The 19,406-nt window shown below is 50.8% G+C and overlaps 2 protein-coding genes and 2 non-coding genes across 6 annotated transcripts; 3 read left to right on the forward strand and 1 right to left on the reverse strand.

The window, feature by feature from the left end:
- Window positions 1–624: 624 nt before the first annotated feature.
- ERCC1 (ERCC excision repair 1, endonuclease non-catalytic subunit) lies at window positions 625–16,019 on the forward strand. 3 transcript variants are annotated; one of them, XM_032485802.1, is made up of 10 exons: window positions 625–756; window positions 1,230–1,341; window positions 2,327–2,545; window positions 5,830–5,933; window positions 6,738–6,837; window positions 7,849–7,925; window positions 14,091–14,190; window positions 15,276–15,347; window positions 15,548–15,616; window positions 15,909–16,019. In XM_032485802.1, exons 2-10 carry the CDS (start codon window positions 1,249–1,251, stop codon window positions 15,960–15,962), a joined length of 888 nt encoding a protein of 295 aa, XP_032341693.1. In that variant the 5' UTR covers window positions 625–756; window positions 1,230–1,248; the 3' UTR covers window positions 15,963–16,019. The 3 variants fall into 3 exon arrangements, with proteins under 3 accessions (XP_032341693.1, XP_032341694.1, XP_032341692.1); XM_032485803.1 differs by lacking the exon at window positions 625–756 and adding an exon at window positions 824–968; XM_032485801.1 differs by lacking the exon at window positions 625–756 and adding an exon at window positions 1,000–1,031.
- On the forward strand, window positions 11,882–12,070 carry LOC116666156. The gene has a single exon (XR_004323003.1). It is a non-coding gene; the product is annotated as a U2 spliceosomal RNA (small nuclear RNA).
- TRNAA-GGC lies at window positions 15,016–15,087 on the forward strand. The gene has a single exon. It is a non-coding gene; the product is annotated as a tRNA-Ala (tRNA).
- Window positions 15,847–18,381, reverse strand: CD3EAP (CD3e molecule associated protein). Its single transcript, XM_006176064.3, has 3 exons — window positions 18,248–18,381; window positions 17,729–17,870; window positions 15,847–17,557 (listed from the first exon to the last, which is right to left on the reverse strand). Exons 1-3 carry the CDS (start codon window positions 18,279–18,281, stop codon window positions 16,138–16,140), a joined length of 1,596 nt encoding a protein of 531 aa, XP_006176126.1. The 5' UTR covers window positions 18,282–18,381; the 3' UTR covers window positions 15,847–16,137.
- Window positions 18,382–19,406: the final 1,025 nt, after the last annotated feature.

The raw sequence follows: 19,406 nt of genomic DNA on the forward strand, positions 1-19,406 counted from the left end.
AGTTAGAACAGTGTGATACTATCCTTTCAGGAAATGACTAATACTAACTCATCAGCCAGGACTCTACTCAGATGTCCCTTTCTCTAGGAAGTTTTTCCTAACCCTCGGGGTGGCTTAGGTGTCCCCTACCCACTCTCCCCCTGGCCCTTTGGGGTCTCCTGTCCCCGCCCTGCCCACTCTGGGTCGTCACTGTTTGGGAACGGGTCTGTCTCTCCCAATGCGCTGTGAGCTCCGGGAGGGCGGAGCGGGGCTATCGTTATCACTCGTCACCGCTGTGTCACCAGCACTGCCTCGCACAGAGCTGGGAACAGAGGAGGCTTTGGGGGAATATGGAATAAGTGAATTGGGGAGTGAGTGGGGAAACTGAGACCAAGCCAATGGCAGAGCTGGGATTCAAACCCAAGTCTGTACTGAGAGAAGGGACCTAGTTTGATCTCCTGCCATCTCTTCTCCACTAGCCTAGAGCCCGGGCACACAAGAGGGAGGTATTTGAAATGTAACTGCTTGGCAACAGAGTCACTCAGGCCCAGAGACGCATAGCTCTTTCCAAACCAAAACTCCGCGGTCCTCCACAACCATTGACAGCTGCGCGGAGACCGCCCCTCTCCACGCCCTACCCCTTAGGGGAACGATGGGAACGGGCTGGAGGGCTAGAGAGGCCGGAAGTGAGGCGAGCCTGCGGCCGCGCTAGCCACACCGGCGGTGGAACGCCTCGATCTCCCTCCGGTCTTTTTCTCCGGACTCGGGGGCGAGGAGGTGAGTCCGCCGGACGCTGACATCTCCGGGCTGGGTCAAGAGGGGCGGGGGGCTGTGACTGCTGTGGGGATTGGCAGCCGTAGAAGTCAATCAGTCGTTGCAGTCTCCGAGAGATGGAGCGAGGGGAGGGCATCTAGATAGGAGCCCTGGCGGCGGGGCGGACGGAGGGTCGAGTCCAGTGGCCGGGCCTGGCGGACGGAAGACGGAGAACAGTAAGGGCGGTGCGAATAGAACGTAGGGGCCCTGAGGGGCGGGAGAATGGAAAGTGTGGACCGGTAAGGGGCGGGGCGAACCAGAGGTGGAGGCTCGATGGGGCGGGGCTTTCTAGAACCTGGGGCTCTGGGTGTTTGGAGCTGGACGCTATGGAGCCTTGGAATTTTGGAGGGGGGGAACGGCTTTGACTGGGGGTTCATGCTGGGGTGATGGAAATGCCGATGTTTCACTGGCTTCCGTCTCCACGTCTTCATTTTCAGGCCCGTAAAGGACTTTGCGATGGACGAAGAGGGAGTGCAGAAGCCCGCTGGCCCTCCCACAAGAAAGAAATTCCTCATACCCCTGGACGAGGATGCGGGCCCTCCTCCTGGGGTAGGACTAGGAGGTTGGGGGGCCGCTGGGAGGCTTGTGGGGGTTGTTGGGAGGAAAGGCGACATGAAGGGACCTGTGGGACCACAGCGTGGGTTAGGAAATGTTGCGGCCTGGGTTACCCTGAGAAAACAGTCCTTTGCCTTCTGCAAGTCTCAGTTTTTGTATCTGTAAAATGTCGTGGTTAGGAGGGCTATGGCAGAGGCCGGAAACTGGCAGTCAGGGAGTAGCTGATATGTTTTATGTGGCCAGCACCCTGGTTCTGCAAGGCATGAATTTATTGCTGATGTTAATGAATTGGAAGGTCTTGCAGTTGAAAAAAGTCTGCACTCTTGACATCTATGGATAAATCAAAGGATCTGGCAACAGTGAGGTCTTTTTCCCACAGAAACACAACTGGCTGTTGCTGAGTACTGGCTGCCACTTGTGTGCTGTGAAGAAAAAAGAAAGTAGGCTAAGGATGGGGGAGAAGAGCTACCTTAGATAGGACAGTTAAGGGAAGGCTTCTCAAAGGAGATGATATCTTTGCAGAGATGTGAAAGAGGTGAAGGAGTGAGCTATGTGACATCTGGGGGGAGAGGGAACAGCCAGTGCAAAGGCCCTGAGGTCAGAGAGAACCTGGTAAGTTTTAGATCGGCGAGAAGGCCAGTGGGGCTGGAGTAGAGAAAGCCAGGGGGGAGGGGTAGGAGGTGAGGTCCTTGAGGCAAGGAGGCAGGGACAGATATTTCAGTCTCAAAGGCTAGGGTGACAGCTTTGGCTTTTACTCTGAGGCAGGAGCCACCTACAGGCTCTGATCAGAGGAGGGACATGATACGACTCAGTGTAGGGAACAGACTGTGGAGGGTAAAGGCAGAGGCAGGGAATTGGTGAGGAGGTGACTGCAGTGGTCCAAAGGAAAGAAGATGGTAGTTGGGACCTGGGTAGAGGCTGAGGAGGCAGAAGTAGCTAGAGTCAGATTTTGTGTGCCCTCTTACATCTCTCCCCACAGGCCAAACCCTTATTCAAATCCACACGGAGCCTGCCCACCACGGAGATCGCACCCCAGCTGGCCCCTCAGACTTATGCTGAGTATGCCATCTCAGGACCTCCAGGAGGGGCTGGAGCCACACACACCATGGGGCCAGAACCCCTGGCAGGAGAGACCCCCAACAACCCAGCTCCCAAACCAGGAGCAAAATCCAACAGCATCATTGTGAGCCCCCGGCAGGTGAGGAGGGGGATGAAGAAGTGGGGCTTTGGGGTTTCTGGTGGGAAACGCAGTTGTAGGGATGGCATCCTGGTGGGCAGTGGAAGGGAGGTCTGAGTTCTAGACACTGTGGTCTCAGCAGTGCCATCTCTCCATTCATCCATTCAACTGCCATGTGTGGGTTTAGGATGCCTCAGGTCTTAGTCTGTTTTTGCTGCTGTAACAAAAATACCGTAGACTGGGACTTAAACAACAAACACTCATTTCTCACAGTTCTGCAGACTGGGAAGTCCAAGATTCGGTTTCTAGTAAGGACCTTACCTGCTTCCTGGTTCACAGCCATCTTCTCACTGTGTCTTCACAGCGTGGGAAGGGGTGACGGAACTCTCTGGGGTCTCCTTTAAAAGAACGCTAATCCCATTTATGAGGCCTCTACCTTCATGACCTAATCACCTCCCCTCACCTCCTAATATCATCACACTGGGGGTTAGAATTTTAACCTATGAATTTGGGGGTGACATAATTCAGTTCATAACACCCCAACTCTTCTGGTTGTGGGGGGGTGTGGTTGTTCATTGCAGCTACATTTTCTGTCCCCAGGTTTGTCCATTTATTCAAAAACTGTTGAACATGGGCCCAAGTTTGAATCCTGCTCTGCCACACAGTGCTGTGTGATCTTGGGCAAGTGACTTAACCCATCTGTGCCTTTAAAAATTTTAGGGGGTTCAGGGGAGAGTATAGCTCAGTGGTAGAGTGCATGCTTAGCATACATGCAGTCCTGGGTTCAATCCCTAGTACCTCCATTAAATCAATCAATCAATCAATCTTAATTACGCCCCCCCCAAAAAAACCCCAAAGAAACAAACAAAAAATTTAAAATAAATAAATAAATAAAATACATAAAATGGGGGTTCACCCACATATAATCCACATATGTGGTCAGAGGTTACCTGATGCTGTTCTAGGCTCTGGGGATAGCAGATAAAGTCTCAGCCATGGATGGAGCTGGCATTCTGGAAGGGGGAGAGCATGGTCTACAAAGGTAATAGGACCCAAGAACATGAAAAGATGCTCAGTATCCTTTTGCCATCAGGGAAATGCAAATCCAAACCACAGTGAGATATCACTTCACGCCCACTAGGATGGCTTGAATCAAAAGGACAGACACAGATAAAGAAACAACAATTAAAAAAAAAAAAGGACAGACAATAACAGGGGTTGGGAGGACGTGGAAGAATTGGAACCCTCACAGACTGCTGGTGGGAAGGTAAAATGGTGCAGCCACTTTGGAAAACAGTCTGGCAGTGTCTCAAATGTTTAGATATAGAGTTACCTGATGACCCAGCGATTCCACCTTTAGGTATACATACAAGAAGAATGAAAATCCGGTCAGCCCACTGCAACGAGGGCCAACTGTACTATGCCATCTGCAAAGTTTAATATCGAGGGGGTCCTGGAACCAGTCCCCTGTGGATTCTGAGGGATGACTATACGTCCACGCAGAATCTAGGACACAGATGCCCACAGCAGCGTTACTCACCATAGCCAAAAATTGGAAACAACCCAAATGTTTGGCACCTGATGGCTTTTTTCCACTTAGCACAATGCTTTCGAGGTTCATCCACGTATCACATGCATTCCTTTTTGTTGCTGCATAGTATTCCGTGGTACAGACATGGCACTGTTTGTTCATTCATCCATTCATGGACATTTGGGTTTATACTTTTTGGTTAGTGAGAGAAGGCTGCTGTGAACATTTGTGTCCAGGTTTTTGTGTGAACGTAGGTTTCCACTTCCCTTGGGTATTTATCCAGGAGTAGATTTGCTGGGTCATATGGTAACTCTGTGTTTAACTTTTGCAGGCACTCTCAAACTGTCTTCTAAAAGGCTGCATCCTTTTACAGTCCCACCAGCAGTGTATGAAGGTTCCATTTTCGCCCTCTCTTTACCACTTGTCATTGTCTTTGATTTTGGCCATTCTAGTGGGTGTGAAATGGACAAAATAATCCTTGAAGATTGAAATTGGGTCCTGCCCCTCCCTCCGTTGCCCAAAGCCCTTCCCTGGCTCCTGGTGCCTCAGGTCCAGATGGCCCAGAGCCTGCAGAGCCTGGGACCCATGCAGACCCTTCCTGCCCCAGCTGCCCTGACCACCCCACACCCCACCACGAGAGCAGATCCCACAGCCTTCAAGCTGAATTCTACTTCACTTGGTCATTACACCTTCATCCCTGAGATGCTTTTGTTTAATGGCTGTTTTCCCCCCAGAAGAGCAGGGATCTTTGTCCTCTTAGTCATGGCTATATTCCCAGCACTTAGACACACTTAGACGCACTCAAATTCTTGAATAGATTAGAGTTTGACTTGCTTAAAGAATTTTGGTGTTGGGAAGTGGGGGAGGTATACCTCAGTGGTAGAACACGTGCTTAGCATACATGAGGTCCTGGGTTCAATCCCCAGTACCTCCATTAAATAAATAAATAAATAAATAAATAAGCCAGCCCAATTAGCTCCCCACCCCAATTTAAAAAAAAATTAAAAAGAAAAGAATTTTGGTCTTGGACTATCAGGGTAGAGCCTGAGAGGAGCCTACTAAGCAGATACCAGGCTGTGGGTGGGCGTCTGACATGGAGGGTCACAGGCCACAGTGAGAAGCTTTCCCCTAAGGGCACTGGGGAGTCACAGCAGGGTTTAGAGCAGGGGAGGGTCATGTTTGTGCTTTAGGAAGAGCCCTCTGGCTACTGTTTGGAGGGTGGCCGGGATGGGACACCACCAGGGCAGGCGACCAGGAGGAGGTGGGGTGGGGGCCGTGGCAGTGAAGAGGGAAGCATTCATGGGCAATGCTTAGAAGGGAGGTGTCCCACCTGGGGGAGGAGGGGGAGAGGGAAGTGTCTAGGACAAGGCCTGGATCTCTGGATGATGGGGTGGTCCCTGAGTTGGGGCCCAGAGCAGAAGCAGGTGTAGGGGTCAGTGCTGAGTTCAGTGAGGTAGACACCCAGGGACAGGTGTCCAGGGGACCACAGGACACACAGATGGGGGCTGGGGGAGAGGGCTGAGCTGGAGGGACACCCAGGGACCCTTTAGTTAGGGCCTGAGGATTGGTGGGGTGACTAGGTCAGCACCAAGAACATTCCAGGCTGAGGAGGAGGAGGAGTCTGGGCAGAGGGAGGAGAGCGCAGCGGGAGAAGCCCCAGGTGCAAAGCAGGAGGAGGGTGGGGAGGTGCTGAGAAGAGGTGGGGGAGAGGGGCTGGGGTGGCAGTGGTCCCAGGGTCACCATGCTAATGGGTTGGTCCTTCCTCCCTCCCCAGAGGGGCAACCCTGTGCTGAGGTTTGTGCGCAACGTGCCCTGGGAATTTGGTGATGTGCTGCCCGACTACGTGCTGGGCCAGAGCACCTGTGCCCTCTTCCTCAGGTGAGCTCTGGGGGCTCAAGATGGCCTGGGAGGGGTGTGTTCCGGTGTCCTGGACCATTGGATGGGAGGCCTCTGGGCACGGCCCTGCCAGCTTTGGGCCTCAGTCTGGCCCTGAGTGAGAGGAAGAGATCTTGGCCTAGAGGTGCCTGGAGCTGGGGCCTGTGCCTCAGGGTCTGAGGGAGGAGGGGGCCTCATGTCCCAGACTGGAGCCAGGATGTCTCTAACCTTCACCACAGTTAAACAAGTGTCCCTCATCTGCTGGCAACCCCTCTCCAGATGGAGTCAGACAGGGGAAGTGAAACTTCTAAGTTACTGTCCTCCCTGCAGGGTGTGAGAGCTGGCAGCTGCTGGGCAGAGATGTCCCTTAGTTCCCGAGGGGGCAAACCCCTGGGTTGCCCCACCCCCTCCCTTCCAGCTCCCTCTGAGGCCAAAGCAGACAGTTCCAGGGATGGGCCCCGCTTCACAAGACCAGCTGTGCAGCTCCCCCCACACCCCCCATACACTTTCTAGAGTCTCCTATTCTCCACCTGCAACCCAAGGATCTTCTCTTCCTCAGTGAAGGATCCAAGGGTCCACCTTCTGGGGAGCCAGAGCCAGGTGGCCCTCGCTGCTGGTCCCTGCTGTGCCCCTTCCTTGAAGGGTGACCTTGGGCAAATCACTTAACCTCTCTGAGCCTCAGACACCAGCAAGACTGTCTGCCTGGGCTCCCAAGCCCTCTACGTCCCACTGAGAGGGAGAAAGGGCTCCTGGGCTCTGGGAGAGACCAAGACCGCCCAACCCCTCCCTCTGCCTGCCCCCACCCAGCCTCCGCTACCACAACCTCCACCCAGACTACATCCACCAGCGGCTGCAGAGCCTGGGGAAGAGCTTCGCCCTGCGGGTCCTGCTCGTCCAGGTGGACGTGGTAAGCAGGGGTCACTCCCCCGCCAGCCTCACCGTCCCCATCTGTGAAATGGGTAGTCTTGGGTCTCTTGGTTGCCAGGTGGAATGTTGAATCCCTTTCAAAGAGAAATGCAAGTTGAAACCTCAATGGGGAATTTCTTACATCTGAGGGGGACAACTGTGTTGGCAGGGGGGTGGGAGGGTAAAATTACCCACCCCCTCCTTCCCCACACCTGCTTCAGTCAGTCCCAGCCCTCTGCCACCTGAAGATTTCTGGGATGTTTCCTCCTCTCTATCCTCACAGCCCGGCCCTGATCCAGGCCCTTTTCTCTCCTGCCTGGATCCCTGCTCCAGCCTATTCTCTCATCTCATGGCCTCCAGCCTCGACCCCTTCCATCCTTACAGCAGCCAGAGGGGTCTTGTAGAGCACACACCTGATGTCTGAACCCCTCCATGGCGCCCCAGTGCCTTCCATGGCCCATGAGCCCCTGCGTGACCCAACTGCTGCCCAGCTCTCCCGTCTCATCTCTAGGCTCCCATGTGATCACCCTTTGATTTCACATCCTCCATCCCATGGCAGTGAATTGTAATTCCTCAAGCCCTCTTTCCCCTCCCTTCCTTTGCACACACTGTTCCCTATGTCTGCAGTTCCCTTTTCTGCTTTCCTTTGCTGTCCTCCCTCCTCATCCTCCTTCAGGTCCCAGTGCAGATGTCGCCTCCTCCAGGAAGCTCTCCCTGATCCCCCAGGCAGGACAGACGCTCCTCTGGCTTCCCCACTTCAGCCACTCTGGGTCATCTCTGTCTGGGCATGGGTCTGTCCCCCTCATCAGAGTGAACCCCGGGAAGGCAGAGCCAGGGCTGTTCCCATCACTGCCGGGTCCTGGCACTGCCCTGCATAGGTTGGGCACCAAGTCAGAGATTAGGGAGTGTCAGTTAAGTGAAAGGCTCTTGGCATCCTAAGATGCCCTGTTTTCAAAACTATAATTGCTTGCTTTCTCCCAGATCCCTCATTCTGATTTTCTTTTCTGCCCAGAAAGATCCTCAGCAGGCCCTCAAGGAGCTGGCTAAGATGTGCATCCTGGCCGACTGCACCCTGATCCTTGCCTGGAGGTGAGATGGGCGCATCCCCCCAGGTCAGGCTCTATCCTGAGAGTCATTTGCCCTCCCCCCACCCACCTCCCGTGAACTCCCTGTGAGCCTGGGCAGGCACTGCCTCTCTGGACCTCAGTTTCTTTATGTGTAAAATAGGGTCTTCACATCTTTCTTGTAGGGTTGTAGGCACAAAAGCAGGTCATAGAGCCAATTTATAGGACCATACTAGGCACTTAGGAGCTAGACATAAAATCCTGTTGAATAATTAATTCCAAGTCTAGCTTTCTAAAGACCATTAGACTGGTTCTCTGTATGGAAAAAGACAGCCCTTCCTTACCCCGTAATCGAACCTGAATCTTGATAATTACAGACACAAGAAGAAAAACTACAGTGAAAGTGTTAGAAGAAATCTTATAAAGTATATGTATTTATTATGATCTTGTGGCAGGAAAAGTCTTCCAAAGCAAGACCCCAGAAGCCATAAAGGAAAAGATTGGCTGATTTGAGAAAATTTAAAATTTAAAACTGCCATATGGTAAGAGATACTGTAAGCAAAATTAAGAGACGAGTGTCAAACTAAGAAAATCCTTGCTATCTATAACAAAGACGTAAGATGTCTGGCTTATATATGTATATATAAATTATATTTATACCGTTCAACTATATTTAAATGTTTATATTCATACGAATATATTTAAAGATATCTATTATACATTTATAAAGAATCTCCTACAATTCAATAAGAAAACAGTAGTCCAATTTTAAAAAGTCTTTTGTGGATTGCCAAAAACACATGAAAAAATTATCAGCCATAATTCAGCTTATCCAGAAAAAGTAAATTTTTAAAAAATGAGATGCCATTTTTCACCCATTAATTTGGTGAATACATCAAGATGGTTAATATGAAATAGGCATGTTTGATTGGCAGGAGACTTGACTGGCTATTAAAACAGAAAATAGAGGGAGGGTATAGCTCAGTGGTAGAGCGCATGCTTAGCATGCACAAAGTCCTAGGTTCAGTCCCCAGTGCCTCCATTAAATAAATTTATAAATAGGTAAACCTAATTATCCCCCCAAAATGATAAATAAATACATAAATATTTAAAAACAAAAACCAAACCAACCAACCAAACAGTAAAAACAGAAGATAGACACGCTCTTCAATGCAGAAATTCCTGCGTGAGGAATGTCTCCTCTTTGATGGTCCCCGCCTGTGTGCCCAAATCCACAGTGATACCGGCCTTCCCAGCACCATCGGTGCAATAAGTTGCAGGACCAAAAAGCATGATATTTTAACTTATGTATAAAACGCAGGAGGGGGAGGGTATAGCTCAAGTGGTAGAGCACATGCCTAGCATAGATGAGGTCTTGGGTTCAATCCCCAGTACCTCCTCTAAAAATAAATAAATAAACCTAATTACCTACCCCTCAAGAAGAAAGTTTAAAAGAATTTAAAAAAAAGGAAGGAAAATGAACCATGTTTGTGAACAGATACAGATGTGAATAAACTGGGGGTACCCCTGAGGGGAGGGGACTTTTATTCTCTGTCCTTCTGTTTTCTTCTGAATATATAATGATTAAAGCTTCTCTTTTTAAAGAATAGGTAACATACTCACGCAGTTCAAAAATCAGAAGTGATTCATATATAATAAAATACAGTATAGTATAATATAATATATACTGTTTTTATATCTCTTTTAAATACTGTATGTATGTATACGGTTTGTATACAAATGGCAATTATTTTGCTGAGAAATCTCTCTTCTGCCCCTCCCCTCCCACTCCACTCCCTTTACCCTACAGGTAACCATTGTTAGTTTCTTGGTTTCCTTCCAGTGTTTCTATAAATCGCAAACACATGTGAAAACATCTTAATTTTCCTTCTTAGACAAGAGGATAGTGTGTATACTGTTCTGTGCCTTGTGTTGTCGTGTCATTATGAGGAGGTCTGTTCTAGATCAGTACAGAGAGCCGCCTCATTTTTTTTTACAGCTGTGTAATATTCTAATGTGTTTGCATTTAGAAAAACTAATCGATTTTTTAAAGAGAAATTTTTAGCTTATAGAAAAGTTGATTGCCAAATACAGAGCTCCTGCATACCCCCCTCCCCCTGCATACAGTTTCTCCAGTTATTTTTATCTTGTATTAGTGTGGTACGTTTGTTACAATTGGTGAACCAATATTATCATTATTTTTAACTAAAGTCCGTACATTAGGGTTCACTCTTTGTGTTGTACATGCTGTGGGTCTTGACAAAGGTATGATGTGTCCATAATTAGTGTATCCTACAGGACAGTTTCTCTGCCCTAAAAAGTCCTCTGTGCTCCCCACTATGTATCCCTTGCTTCCTCTAACCCCTGGCAACCTCTGATCTTTTTACTGTCTCTGTAGTTTTGCCTTGTCTAGACCTCAATTGTTTTTTTTGGGGGGGGTAATTAGGTTTATTTATCATTTTTTTTCAGAGGAGGTACTGGGGATTGAACCCAGGATCTCGTGCATGCTAAGTATGCACTCTGCCACTTGAGCTATACCCTCCCCTCTGCCTTGTCTAGAATATCATATAGTTGGAATCATGCAGTATATAGCTTAAATAGAAAAATCCGCAGTTCTTGTGTGTAGGGAAAACCCAGTTTCTTATCCTGTGATAAGATATCCTTTACTCCTCACATAAAACCCTTCACCTCTGTGTGGAGGTTTTTTCCCACAGCAAGCAGTTCTCTGCCAGCTGGGTGTCCTGCTCAATTCTGACACTGTCTTCCCGGAGATAGCGTCAGACCCCACCGCACACAGCACTTCCCCACCGTGCACACACACTCAGACGCCAGGCGCAAGCCCCAGTAATCCCTGTGCTTCTGACCAGCTGGCCACAGGTCAGAGCTTCCAATGACCGCTTCCTCAGGTTTGATTTTGTGCTAGAGTGGTTCACAGAATTTGGAAACATTTACTTCTGTTTACCAGCTTATTAAAAGGTATGATAAAGGTTGGAGATGAACAGCCAGGTGAAGAGATACAGGGCGAGGTCTGGGAGGGTCCCGAGCGCAGGAGCTCCTGTGGAGTTGGGCTGCATTACCCTCCCGGTGTGGATGTGTTCATCAGCCTGGAAGCTTCCCAAAACCCGCAGTCATGTTGGGATTTTACAGCGGCGTCTCACGTAGGCATGATCAATTATTAACTCTTACTTCCAGCCCCCTCTCTCCTCTGGAGGATGGGGGGCTGGGGCTGAAAATTTCAAGCTTCTAATCATGGCTTGGACTTTCTGGCTATCAGCCCCCACCCAGGAGCCATCCAGGGACACCTCAGTGGAACAAAAATGCTCCTAGTACTCTTACCATGTAGGAAATTACAAGGGTTTGGGAGCTCTGTGCTGGGAACCAGTGTATACTTTCTATTGTCTCATGGTAGCCTTTTCAGATTGGCTTCTTTCACTTAGCAATGTGCTTTTAAGGTTTCTCCATGCCTTTTCATGTGTTGGTGGTTCATTTGCTATCATCGAATACTGTCCCGCTGTCTGGATCCACGCTCATTTCCAGCTGTCTAGTATTCTGCCATATACTTAGATAGATGGACCAGGCCAGGAGCCCCCTGTTGGAGGACACTTCGGTAGGTCCCAGGCTTTTGCTGTTACCAGCAACACTCCCGCCACTGCCCTGAACCCCAGGAATGAGTTTTTAGGCCAAAGGGTAAATGTATCTGTAATTCTGTGCCCTCCCTACGGCTGTGTTACCTCTATGCTACTTGACTTTTTGGAAAAATGTATTTATGTATTGGCTGTATGTTAAAACAAAAGCAGGTATAAAAATTGCTCTCTTTTTACTGTGGGAGGCAGCACAGTTTAGTATTAAGAGCCCAACTGGGTCAGGCAGACCCATGGAGGGAGCTGTCTTCCCTCCTTGGCAGCTGTGTGATCTTGGGCAGGTGACTCAACGCTGCTGGTCTCGTTTCCCCCTGTGTGTAATGGTTTGAAAAAATAAGTAATCTCTTCTCAGCCTTTTGGCTAAGATCAGGTGTAGTATCTTCTTATCAGTTTACTATCTGATACATCCTCTATCCGAGGACAATACAGTAAATGGCTTTTGGGAGCAGGGAGTTGGAATAGGAGCTTGTTCCGTCCACTCCACGCATTGACCTGGTACTGCAGTACTTCCAGGAACGGAGCACCCCTCCAGGGGGAAAAAAAGAAGTTTGCAAGATAGATTCAGTAGACGGTGTTTTCTCTGGTAACTTACCAGTCCTGGGAGCTTCCCTGGCCCTTAGCCAGAAAAGATGCGTCAAGATGCACCAGCCACTTCACGCTCTTAATGGCTAGGTGTAAAGTTGGGCGCAGAGTGTTTTCCAACTGCAGTTCCCTGGAAGGCTCTGTCACCCCAATTTTGTCACCTGTATGTCACTTTGTATCTTTTTTCTGCTGTCTTGCTCGCTATGGTAAAAGCCGGTGTGCTGCTTTTCTTCCTTATCCCTTTAAAACTCTGGGTGTCTGTTTTTTTCCCCCATCGTTGCCTCTAATTTTCCCAGAACTGTAAATCTTACCCATATGCTAAGAGTTTCTCCTCTTAGACACACACACACACACACACACACACAAAGAAAGAAAGAAAGAAAAGAAAAGAAAAAAAAGAAGAAAAGGAAAAGAAAAGAATTGCCTTATAGGATCTCTCAAGGGAGCCCAGAAGCTTCCGAACATAAAGGGCTTTGGACAGAGAGCAGCTAGGCCCCCACACGGGAAATACTTCCCATGTGTTTATATCCAAACTATGGAATATTTTGGAGCCCTTAAGTAAATGGGGTCGAGCTCCGTCTGCGAATGTGGAAGGAGGTCCTGATTGTACTGTAGGAAGCAAAAGTGAAAGCAAACGGTGTGACCGGATATAGCGTGCTAACTTGGTGTCCTGAACAAAACGATTAATAATAGTAACAATAATAATCCCTGCTGCAGTGAGAGGAAAGCGGCAAAACCCAGGGAAGAACACCGAATTTTAAAAATAAAAATTCTTATTTGTTTCTTATTTCTTATTCTTATTCTTGAATGTTCTTTTCAAGAATGTAAACCATTGTTTGGTGGGGGAGGGTGCAGTTCAGTGGTAGAGCGTGTGCTTGGCATGCACAAGATCCTAGGTTCAATCCCCAGTTCCTCCATTAATAAATAAAAAAATAAACCTAATTATCTCCCCTCCACACACACAAAAACCAAAATAAAGCAATGTTTAATCAACAAACATTGCTCACTAGCTAACCTTTGAAGGCTAAGAGAATGCCTCAGGAAAAACACATTTACTTTCACTCAACTCAATATTCTCAAGTTCCGAAGAGAAAAAAGGCCAGCTTTTTCCTGGTGCAAATAAACTTGGGCTCCTTTACTCTGCACACAGACAGACCCTTTTAGTGATTTCGTTGTTCCATCTACCTTTGAAACAGTTAATTACATGTCAAAAAACAAAACAAGACAAAACGCTAGTGCCTAATGTGAAAATTAATGGCAATTATTAAGTTTTGTGAGTTGCCATAAGAGATGCAGCAGTCAGCGCCTGGAGCTTTCCTTTTGAAGGCGCTTTCAAAGCTTCATTTTTCTCAGTAGTGAGAGCTGAAAGCTTCATGAGGTTGTCTTCCTGTGGCTGAGAAAATAAAGTGTATTTCTGGGTTTTTTCCCTCTCAAACCCAGTGCAAATGCTCAGTGTGCTGACCTCCCTCCCAGAATAGCTAACATTTCTTTCTTTTTAAAACATTTACTTATTTATTTTTTGTTAATGGAGGTATTGGGGATTAAAGCATGTACTTTACCACTGAGCTACCGTCTTCCTCAGCTAACATTTTTTAAATAGGCTTCTAAGTGCCAGACATGGTTCTGAGCAGTTAGAGAGAATGGACTTATTTAATTTGTCACTGGCATCCACCCCACTTTATAGATGAGGAAACCACGGCCCAGAGAGATGAAAATCACTGGCCCAGGGCAGCTCAGATGGAAAGGCTCCCAGTGGATCAGGCTCCTAAGCTCTGGCCCTTAGCCAAAGAAGATGAGTAAAGATGCACCTGCCCAGCAAGGGTTATTGAATCAAGGGAACATTTAGGACAGTTTGCAAAAGTTCATTTTTCTGTATATTAGAGTTTGGAATTCTTAGCATCAGCAAATGAAATTAATCTAAAATATGACCCCTCCCCCCCCCGGCTGACTGATGTCTCTCACCTCAGCCCCGAGGAGGCCGGGCGGTACCTGGAGACATACAAGGCCTATGAGCAGAAGCCGGCAGACCTCCTGATGGAGAAGCTGGAGCAGGACTTCGTCTCCCGGGTGAGGCCACCTTACCTCCCTGGGCTTCCCCCAAGCTGCTTCTTGGGGGTTTAAGCTGCAGTTCTGATTTCAAGTCACATCGCTCCTCCCCCATCCCACCCTCAGCTTCCAGTCTCCTCTCCCACCTAAATAAACATAAACCTGACCCTGCCCTCTCCAGCCCAGATCCCTCCTGTGGCTCCCCAGTGCCCTCCCATTTCTGTCGCTTCTCTGTGTGCCCATTCTGTTCCCTCTGCTCAGTCAGCTGCCTGATCCCATCTTTCCCACATCTCAGCTCTGATGCTTCCTTCTCCAGGAAGCCCTCCCAGATCCCCAAGCCAGGTCAGGTGTCCTCGGTGGGCTCCCTCTGTCCCAGCCCTGCCTGTCTGGGTCTTCATATCTGGAACTGATTTGTTTCCTGCACTGGACTGGGAGCCGCTGGAGGGCAGGTCTGGGCCTATCTCAGTCCCTGCTGTGTTCCCAGCAGCACCGAGCCCTCAGTGAATGCTCAGGGAATATCTGCTGAATGAATTGTTGAATCTGGGCTCCAACAAGAGAGTAATGGTAGTATCCACAGCCACCCCTGAGGTGGGTACTATTAGGAACTTGATTTGCCTGAAAATTGAGGCTCAGAGAGGTCAGTTCCCTTGCCCAGGGTCTCCCAGGAAGTAAGCAGTGGGGTCTGGTTTTGAATCCAGGTCCACTCTAGAGCCTACGGCCTGCCTGGGGCAGAAATAACTCAAGATAAATGGCATTAACTTCTTATCACATGATCAGCACCCTCTCAACTAGTTGGGGGTCACTCTGAGATGACCTTTTAATCACCAGAACACAAAAATCAGGGGTGGGGGTATAGCTCAGTGGAAGAGTGCATGTTTGGCGTGCACGAGGTCCTGGGTTCAATCCCCAGTGTCCCCGTTAAGGGGGAAAAAGTCTTTAAATATTAAAGCAAAAATCAAAACACACACAAAAAATGGCATTTATCAACTGCCTCCTGCATGCAGGGCAGTCTGGAGACACAGCAGTGACCCAGGGCCACCCTCAGAGGCTCAATCTTGTTCTCCTTTCTTCTTCCAATACACCTCCACCCCTGCCCCTGCTTCCAGGTGACTGAATGTCTGACCACTGTGAAGTCGGTCAACAAAACAGACAGTCAGACCCTCCTGACTACTTTCGGGGTAAGGAACAATTCCTTTGTCCTGACAGACATTTCTCCCCTCCTGCCTTTTCAAGGAAGCCCCTCCCCCATCCTTCTTGCCTCCCCTGTCCTCCCCCAGGACCTCACTTTTTTCCGGGAATACCTCACACCCTCCATCAGCTGGGGCAGGGTCGAGTTTTGTGTTCACCTCCCCTGACCTCTCACTCCTACCTTCCTCAGTCTCTGGAACAGCTCATAGCTGCATCTCAGGAAGACTTGGCCTTGTGCCCAGGCCTGGGGCCCCAGAAGGTAAGAGCCTTGGGAGTGGGCTTGAGGGGGTGGGGGCAAGAGGGAGCCCCAAATAAATAGGCACTCAGATCCCAAAGTTCTGAGGTTTTGGAAGGCCCACAGTGCCTCTCCTACAGATGGGGAGAACTGATGCCCAGTTCTGGGATAGAAACCAGGTCAGGCTACTTCTCTCCTAGCCTACAGAGTCCTCTTCTGAGAGTCTGGAGAAAAAGAAGCAAAAGCCCACTCTGATGTATCAAACAAATGGCTCATTTAATGACCAATTTCTCTTTTCTTTCTCCCTCCCCTCCAGGCCCGGAGGCTGTTTGATGTCTTACATGAGCCCTTCTTGAAAGTGCCCCGATGACCTCAGCTGCCAAGGAGGCTCTTGGTGTAACAATAAAGCATTTTCCTGGTGCAGGCTCCCGTGGATGTGCTGGTGCAGTCCCTGGGAGGGTCCCTTCTCTGCCCTCGCCTTCTGATGGCCCAGGTGGCCGCCTTCAGCTTGTCTTAGTTGCAGTCGTCAGTCTCCCTGGAGGAGACTAGGCAGGATCCTGCTGTGGCTTCTTCCGCTTCCTTTCCTGTCCCATGGGAGCTGGCTCCCTCGGCTCCGAATTCAGTGGTGGCTCAGGCATCTCCTCCTGGGACACCGTCTCTGGCACCTGGCTTTGCTGGCGCCGCTTCTTCCTCTTCTTGGTGGATGCTGGGTTTGCCTTGGTCTCAGGCTCTCCCGCATCCGACAGCTCAGGCTCCGTCATCTCACCTTGAGGGTTAATCATCTCAGTCCATGGCTCTGGTGGTTTGTGCCCTCTTTCTTTCTTCTTCCTCTTGGTGGATGCTAGAGCTGCCTGAGGCTCAGTGGCACCTGGCAGCTCAGGCTTCATCACCTCTTCTTGGGGCTGCACCTCTGGCCCTGGCTCCACCATCGCATTCTGCCGTTTTTCTTTCTTTCTCTTTTTGGTGGATGCTAGGGCTGCCTCAGCCTGAGGCTCCACTTCCTGTGGCAGTTCAGACTCCATCACTTCCCCTGGGAGCTCCAAGGGTTTCATGTCTGGCTCTGTAGCCTCAGTCCCTGGCTCCCTCATCACTCTGGACCCCTTTTCTTTTTTCTGCTTCTTCGAAGATGGCGGTGGGATGGCTTCCTCCTGTGGCTCCAACTTCACCTGCAGCTGAGACTCAACTATCGTCCCATCCACTGACTCCATCCCTTCTGTCCCCTTCTGCCTCTTCCTCTTTTTGGTGGGGGACAGGACTGTCTCTTCCTGAGGCTCAGTTTTAACCATACATTCCAGCTCCACTGTCTTTTCTTCTGTCTTCAGCATCCCCATTTCTGGCTTGACCATTTCTACCTCTTTGGGCTTCTTTTTCCTCTTCTTGGTGGTGGATGGGAGCAGCACTCCCTGGGGCTCCGAAGTCTCAGCAGTGGGCTCTGTTGCCACCAGCTCTGTCACCTCCAATTCTTCCAGCTGCTGCTTTTTTTTCTTCTTCCCTACATCCATCTCTGGGGATCCCAAAGCTGTGTCCACCTCCAGGGCTCCATGCTCATTCGCTGCCTCCTGAGGAACTGAGGCCTCTGGCATATGCTTCTTTTTTTTTCTCTTCCCCAAGGCCGGTGACTTCAGTGCTGAGACTGACCCAGGCCCTGTGACTGGTGTGCTGCCTCCAAAGGCACAGAACCGAGGCCTCAGGCCAGGGGGGATTTGTGGTGGGGGACTTGTAGGAATGGGCTGCAGCAGGGTCCCTGTTGGGGCTTCCTGGGGACCCTCAAAGATCCTTAGGCTGCCCTGGGGGGCTGGGGCACAGGTGAGGCCCCCTCCTGCCTCCGCTGAGGGGGCCAGCAGGGTTGCTTCTCCTCCAGCCTGGGGGCCACTCCTGCTGAGGACCCGGTAGCGGTGCCGCTTGCCTGCCAACTTGCCCTTCACTGTCTGGGAGCCAGAGAGAGGCACGAGCCGCCCATTGAGGCTGAGAGGAGAAAGGCGAAGACAGAAGCTTGGTCAGATTCTTTGGGTGGGACGGGGGAAAGGAGCTGAGAAGCAGCATTTCTGGGTTCCCCAGGAAAGCCCTGCTAAATTTCCCCCAAATTCAGACCATACGGTGGGGAGTATTCCCGGAAGGTGGCATGGGACAACTCACCAGTCTGGGGCGAAGTCTACAGGGGCCTGGATAAGCCACAGTTCTGTATCTGGGCCCGTCAATGCCTCCAAAGAGAAACGACTGTGCTCTGAGGCTGGGGGCGTCGCAGTAAAGTTGGGGGGACAAGAAAACCGAGCAGCACCTGCAGAAGGGGAAACCGGGGGGTCTGTTGACACTTAACGGCCGGTCTAATCCTCCAAGGCGCCCATCGGTCCGTTGGCCCCAACTTCTTGACCGCCCCAATCCACTCTCCGCATCTTTCCTCTCTCCGGCCTGTTCCCCAAAGGCGCCTCTGTTTCCGCCGATCCAACCCTCGTTCTCTCCGCCGGTACTCCCCCGAAAGATATCCTCCCTTCATCCGGAATTCCCCCCCAACCCTGCCAGCCCCTGGGGGACACACTCTCCGCAGGTCCTGTCTCCGAGGATGTCCCGTTTTCCGTCTGAACGCCGCAGGGCGCCCCTTTCTCCTCCCGCCAGCTAACTCTCTGCACCCCGTCGACCCACATTGAAGCAACTCACCGCCGGATGGGGTCCCCGCCGTCCCGGGACCCATGCCTCACGTAGACCCAGCAGCCAGAGCCACTCAGGCCCCGCCGCCGACCACGTGGAACTAAAGGGGTGGGGCCTCACCTAGGAGGGTCCATGTGGTGCGGGGGTGCGGGAGCGCGGGAGGGTCGTTCGGAGACCGCTCTCTCTCTGAACAAAAACGGGGGAAATTTCCACTTGTGCAGAGCAGACACCTGAGAAAGATATCTTTTGCAAGAAACTTCTGCTCCAGAAATCAGCTGATTCGCTGTCTGGCTGGAGTTAGAGTCGCACCAGGTCCCTGCAGGTATACCCCGAGTCACTCGGACATGATTTGCTCCAAAGTTGCCTTAAAGGGGCAGCCACATTGATAGGCCCTAACTCTTAAAGAGACAGGAAGATCGATTGGTCTGGAATTCTTAAAGAGACGGGTAAGAGTCTAGGTTGGCAGTCCTGTGCTTTCAGTGTTACAGTCTCTTCTAGGGAGGTCCAGATGTCTCGGAAGTTCAGAACTTGAGCGGGAGAGGTGAGAAAATGGAGGAATGGGGGTAATTCCTCTCGAGGGCTCTAAGTACCAGCCAGGGGCGGGGCTTCTGGACTCCGGGGGAGCGGGAAACATACGGGGAGGAGCCTGTGGATCCCGGGGCGGAGCCTCCGCACTCGAGAGCTGGACCCGCGTGGGGAGGTGCGAACTAAGGGGAGAGGCTGTGGACCAAATGACACGGGTAGTACCCCGAGGATTTAGTCCCATGCGTGAGGGACATTCCTAAAGCTTCAGAGAAAGGGAGAGGGTGTAGAAGTCCCGACCAGCGCCCCTTCCCTGTCCCCGGGCGCGTGTAAACAGCGGCACGTGGACGCAGATTTAGGGGACGCGCTCACGCCCTTTCCCACAGGGACCGCACCGCGTGGGGAGACGGGCGGAGCCGCGGGACGGTGGCTAGACAGGGTGACCCGACTGCATTCCTGACCGGTGTGTCAGCGCTGATTCCCGCCCCCTCGGCCGAGATTTCGGATTCTACTTTAGAACTGGGGTGCCCACCTTTCAGGGAGCCAGCGGCTTTTCTGAGCGGAAGGAGGGTCAGGGAAAGAGGATGCGTTGTCTCCTCCGGGGATTACCATACAGTTCCCGCGCGTGGGCGAGACACCGGGGCGC

This window comes from Camelus ferus, chromosome 9 (assembly GCF_009834535.1).
Source record: "Camelus ferus isolate YT-003-E chromosome 9, BCGSAC_Cfer_1.0, whole genome shotgun sequence".
NCBI classification, from domain to species: Eukaryota; Metazoa; Chordata; class Mammalia; order Artiodactyla; family Camelidae; genus Camelus; species Camelus ferus.

Coding starts and splice junctions, on each gene's coding strand:
- ERCC1 (XM_032485801.1), top strand. Junction 6,838..7,848: donor TGCTCGTCCAGGTGGACGTG/GTAAGCAGGGGT, acceptor TTTTCTGCCCAG/AAAGATCCTCAGCAGGCCCT. Junction 14,191..15,275: donor AGCAGGACTTCGTCTCCCGG/GTGAGGCCACCT, acceptor CCCTGCTTCCAG/GTGACTGAATGTCTGACCAC.
- CD3EAP (XM_006176064.3), bottom strand. CDS start 18,281: ATGGGTCCCGGGACGGCGGGGACCCCATCCGGCG. Junction 17,871..18,247: donor GGCGGGGACCCCATCCGGCG/GTGAGTTGCTTC, acceptor CCCCTTCTGCAG/GTGCTGCTCGGTTTTCTTGT. Junction 17,558..17,728: donor GTAGACTTCGCCCCAGACTG/GTGAGTTGTCCC, acceptor TTCTCCTCTCAG/CCTCAATGGGCGGCTCGTGC.